Genomic DNA, 4,835 nt, shown 5'->3' with positions numbered 1-4,835 from the left:
CTCCCTCCCTCCCTCCCTCCCTCCCTTCTCTCTCTCCTTTCTTTTTAAAATTTATATATATGCGTATATATACATATATATGTATGCACACAAATATGTATATATGTTTGTCCATGTGTATGTGTGTCCTCGCTTGTTGAAGAGTGAGTGGCAGCCAAAAGTGATCTTCTTCCATCGCATGGTTTCTGAGACAGAGTCTCCAAGTGACCCTGGAGCCTCACAGTTCAATTGGCAAGTGAGGCCCCAGTCTTTGTCCCCCAACACTAAAATTGCAGGCATGTACCACTGAATCAAGCTTTTTTTGTGGGTTCTGAATTCAGGTTTCTATTAGTACTCAGCAAGCATGTTCCCCCTGGGCTCACTCCCTAGTCCTCAGATAGCATTTCTCACGGCTTTCCTGGTATTAAACAGCCATAGGTTACATCTGTTGAGGTTTGTTTTGTTTTTGTTTTTTTAAGGTTGTCTATGTAAGATTTCTCCTCTTTATAACCCACTAACATGTTTGCTAACAACAATCACCTTTTTTTTCTGTTTGTGACAACCTTCTAAAGCAGAGAATTTTAGCCAGAAATGCATACACAGAAGCCCGAAGCACACGGAAAGGGCTTTGAATGGACTTCTCCTGGGTATTGTCGAGTCTTGGACGGAATCTTCCCCACCATAGCTTTGAATAACCAGCCACTCTGGAATCAGCAAGGATGAGGTTCACCATTGTTGCCTCAAGTTCTTAGGAGTGTTTTGGCCTAGGAAGCTATTGGGATGCTGGCTTGTGGAGACATCTGATAGCTTGTCTTATTTGCAAGATTACTGAGAAATCAAGAGTTAGTTTTATAGGGGTTCTACCTAGAAGTCATTGTTTTCTTTGTTTAAAAGTGGCCGTGAGATTTAAGGGAGATGTTGGCTGATGTCAATTTTGAAGAATGTGTGTACCCAGCAATCTGGAGTGTCCCCCCTTTCCCTAGAGTGATGACAGGAATCTGTTGATGGAAGATGAAAGGCAGGGTACAGCCACCAAAGAGGAAGAAGATTCTGCGCTCCCTGTTTGTGTGGATTTTGTCTCTATTAAGACAGTTTGTTTGTTTGTTTTGTTTTGTTTTTCGAGACAGGGTTTCTCTGTAGCTTTGGAGCCTCTCCTGGAACTAGCTCTTGTAGACCAGGTTGATCTTGAACTCACAAAGATCCGCCTGCCTCTGCCTCCCAAGTACTGGGATTAAAGGAGCGTGCCACCACTGCCTGGCTATTAAGACAGTTTATAACATTATGGGGTCACAACAACTTTCCTGTACTCGTGGAAAAACCAGGCTTCACTTTGAACAGTTGGATCCTTAAGCACAGATGACGGATTCTACACTGTGTTAGATCCCAGCCTGTCTCCATTGTCTTCTGCTCGCCTTTGATGCTATCACAGAGGCAGCCTCTCTCCCGTCTCATACATACTAGCCTCTTGTGGCCCTCATCTTCCTGGACTAGATGGACCCATCCTTTGACCATGTCTGTTTCTTACATTTATTTTTAATTATGGCAAGTGCACTTAATGAATTTTATTCAGCTTGCACGAGGCCCTGGGTTCCCGGCCTCCCGGCCTTCCTCTCAGTTGTACTCCAGTCTTCTCTCTCTCTCTCTCTCTCTCTCTCTCTCTCTCTCTCTCTCTCTCTTTTACTATTCATTAACAAAGAAGGTTTCTAGGTTCATTATTGAAAAGTATAAACATTCCAAACCAAGAAAACCCACCAATTCTTTGCTATCCATTTCCCCAAAGGGACCACAATTCTTAATACTTCGGTCTCTTCACACCTTCAGTTTTCTTCAACAAGTGCCTTCTTGGGAAGGGGACCTGGAGGGGAAAAGGTCACCTAGGAGGGGGTCCCCAGATCATGGTGCCCACACAGGTATCCTTCCAAGAAAAAGCTGAGCGTCTGCAGTGATAGCTCACTACGGCTTGTGTCGGCATAACACTTTGTGTGAAGCCCCTGGGAACTGGGAACATGCAGGCCTCAGAGTCTGATCAAATGCATGCCAGGTTAGACGCCAGCCAGGCAGTCAGGGTTGGGAGAATAGTTCTCAGAATTCCCTTGTGCATGTGGTCTTGGTGGTATGTCTCTCCTTCATCTTGGTAGCTGCTACCTGGGTATAGGTAGCAGGTCCCATTTCAAAACCAAGTCAGGAAGCTGCAGCTGCGTTTGAGTCATTGCATTAAGGTGCCAGAAGCAACTGCTCCCACCTCTGTAAGGCATGGAACCTCTGACTCCTTATTTGGAGAGGGCAAGGAGGAATACCCACCCTTTCAGGGCCATACTGGTGATGAGAGGTAACGGTGAACGGGGCCAAGGGGATCTTCTTATTGCTTTAGAGAAGGATGGGCAAAAGAAGAATAAAATCCTTGAGTATGCTGAGGAGGAGGAGGTTTTCCCGGCTCTGGCACTGAGCGGCAAAGTGTGTCCCTGGGAAAGGAAGGTGGAGGCCCTCCAGCTGCCTACACAGCTAACAGTGCTGAGGTCACCCCCAGAGACTGGTTTCTGTGAGACTCGGGCCTTCACGGCTTTGCAAGCAAGTGGCATTCTATCTGGGTTATTGCTCTGAGGTGGCCTGAAGAGGGGGACTTCAAGCTGGGCTCAGAGAGTAGAAAATTGGCTCATGAGCACTTATGGGCATGTCCAAGATGGCAGGGCAACCAGAGGCACAGGGGACTCTACTCATTCCATGCTTCTCAGCTCTGACTTGGGCCCCTTCCGGGATTCCAGGGCAGTACATCTCCTCTTTGCCAGGCAAGAGGTCACAAGTGAGTAAGAAGAAGAAGAAGAATTCAAGGCCTGGGTCTGTGCTAAATGTGTTTCCAGCAACCACTTCAGAGCCCCAGACCTCAGTCCTTTCAGCCCTGAGGCCGTAAGCAATAGTCAACAGTTCTTTTCATTAAATGGCCAGATCCAAATAACTTAGTAAGCATTATGTCTTCTCAGCAACTTTGCAGGCATTTGGAAAAGAATTCTTATAGCTGGAAAGATAATCAGTTTAAAGAGCTAACCCCTGTAATGAACTGCCGCACATGGTGAGCCCTGCTCAGCTGCTCCAACGTGGCAGGCAGACCACACCAGCACTTTCGCTGTATATCCCATGTGGCTTCCTGTCCCCCCTGGTGTGGTCCCTGCAAAGTCACGCTTCACAGACATTTGACCTTCTTGAGTGGGATGCCTTCTGGTCGCACATGGAAGTTGTGAGTGATTTCGAGCCGGCAACAGGTAGAGCAGCTGGGTACCCAGCAGAGCCTCACGCCGAGTTGTTAGGGGTGACTTGGCACACGGTTTGGGAGTATGGGATGACTTCCCCAGACCCTCATCATGACACTCATTCCATGTCACCTAAGTTCAGAGAAGTCAATGTTAGATTAAGACAACATAGATGGCTGGTGAGAGAGAGGGCCAAGACTGACCAGGTCTCCTGATCCTCTGCTAGTCCTCTGAACCACCAGCTGGATGTCTAGAGCCCTGCATCCTTGGGAACCTGGGGTTTTGTCCTCAGTCTAGTACCCGTAACCAAGTGGAATCAATGTCCCTATTTTGGGGCCTAGCCCCTCCGCGGCCTTAAGAAACAGAGTCTGAACACTGATGGAGCCTATTGTTTTCCTTCCTCTAGGAGGCCCACTGTGCTCTTGCTGTGTCCCAGACCCCATGGGGCTCTCCTTCCTCCCCACTTACGGTTGCCAGAGTAACCGCACAGCTAGTGTGGCAGCCCTGCGCATGAAGGCCCGGGAGCATTCAGAAGCCGTTCTGCAGTCAGCCAATCTCCTGCCGTCCGCCAGCAGCAGCCCCAGCCCGGCCGCCAAGCAGGCACCTCCAGAAGGCAGCTCGGACAAGGCCTCTTCAGCCAAGGAACAGAGTGAGGGAGAGAAGAACGTATGAGGGTCCGGAGTGTCCAGCCTGGAGCCCTCCCCACCCTTGCTTCTCTCAGCCTCAGCCCTGCAACTCTCTGTGCCATAAGGAGTAGCCACCTCCTCGTGGATCGGGCAGGGAACGTGAGGCCTGCAGCCATCTCTGGGCACATCTGGCTCGTCCTAGTGACCTGGATCACTCTAGAACTCTGCTGGTTGAGGAGAGTGTTGTTCTAACTTCTCTCGGTGACAGTTCCCAATGGCACTTAGTGGCTCTGGAAACTGCTTCGTGGTGAAGCCCTTGGTTTTGTTTTTTGTTTTTTCAGGCCAAGCAGCACAGGGGCTAAGCAGATTTGCTCACCCCACCACCCTTCTTAAGTTATCTTAAGTCAACTCCAAGTACGGTGGCATGAATCATCTCTGAAAGACATCAAGTGACATGTCATGACAAGGAACATGACAGTCACTCTCATATGGTTTAAGAACCACAGAACTGGCATCTACCAGTTCTCGCTCTCAGCCAGTACTGGTGACAACCCCCTTCCTCTTGTTTAAAGGTATTAGCTGAGGTTTTGGGTAGAAAGTGACAGAGTATGGGATGAGTCCGCAGTGGTCCTGACCCTGGCAGATTTCTCTGGGCACATCTGGCTGGTCCTAGTCAGACGGCCTGTCAGTTCTGCCACCCGGGGAGCAAATGTGGGTCCCCTGCAATTCGAGTGTCCACCTGCAGACCCTACGTCTCTTCAGAAGAATGGCGACAATGGCGGGGAGGTCACCAATCAGAAAGTAGCTTTGTGGCCGAAGAGAGGACAAGAGCCTCTCAAAGAGGAAGGAGATCCCCAGGAAGGCCCCCGAAATACTTATGCACAAGTAAACTGCCCTTCTTCGTAACCCCCTCATGTTAAGGGGGATCTGCAGGGGCGATGAGACAGGACTGGCCGACGTGTGGACGCGCAAACAGGAAACCCCG

The 4,835-nt window shown here is 49.4% G+C and overlaps 1 protein-coding gene across 1 annotated transcript in view; it reads left to right on the top strand.

Annotated features, from left to right (window-relative positions):
- The window catches only part of Drgx (dorsal root ganglia homeobox), a 26,367-nt gene extending 22,049 nt beyond the window's left edge, over nucleotides 1-4,318 (top strand). The window contains exon 6 of the mRNA XM_050140601.1: nucleotides 3,631-4,318. Within this exon, the coding sequence (XP_049996558.1) occupies nucleotides 3,631-3,896 (266 nt within the window). The 3' untranslated portion in view covers nucleotides 3,897-4,318. The remainder of the gene's footprint in view (nucleotides 1-3,630) is intronic.
- The last annotated feature ends 517 nt before the right edge of the window (nucleotides 4,319-4,835 follow it).

This window comes from Alexandromys fortis, unplaced genomic scaffold (assembly GCF_014885135.2).
Source record: "Alexandromys fortis isolate MF-2015 unplaced genomic scaffold, M_Fortis_MF-2015_v1.1 scaffold_46, whole genome shotgun sequence".
NCBI classification, from domain to species: domain Eukaryota; kingdom Metazoa; phylum Chordata; class Mammalia; order Rodentia; family Cricetidae; genus Alexandromys; species Alexandromys fortis.
Note: the sequence above shows the minus strand (reverse complement) of the source record. Positions and strands in the feature narration are given on the sequence as shown.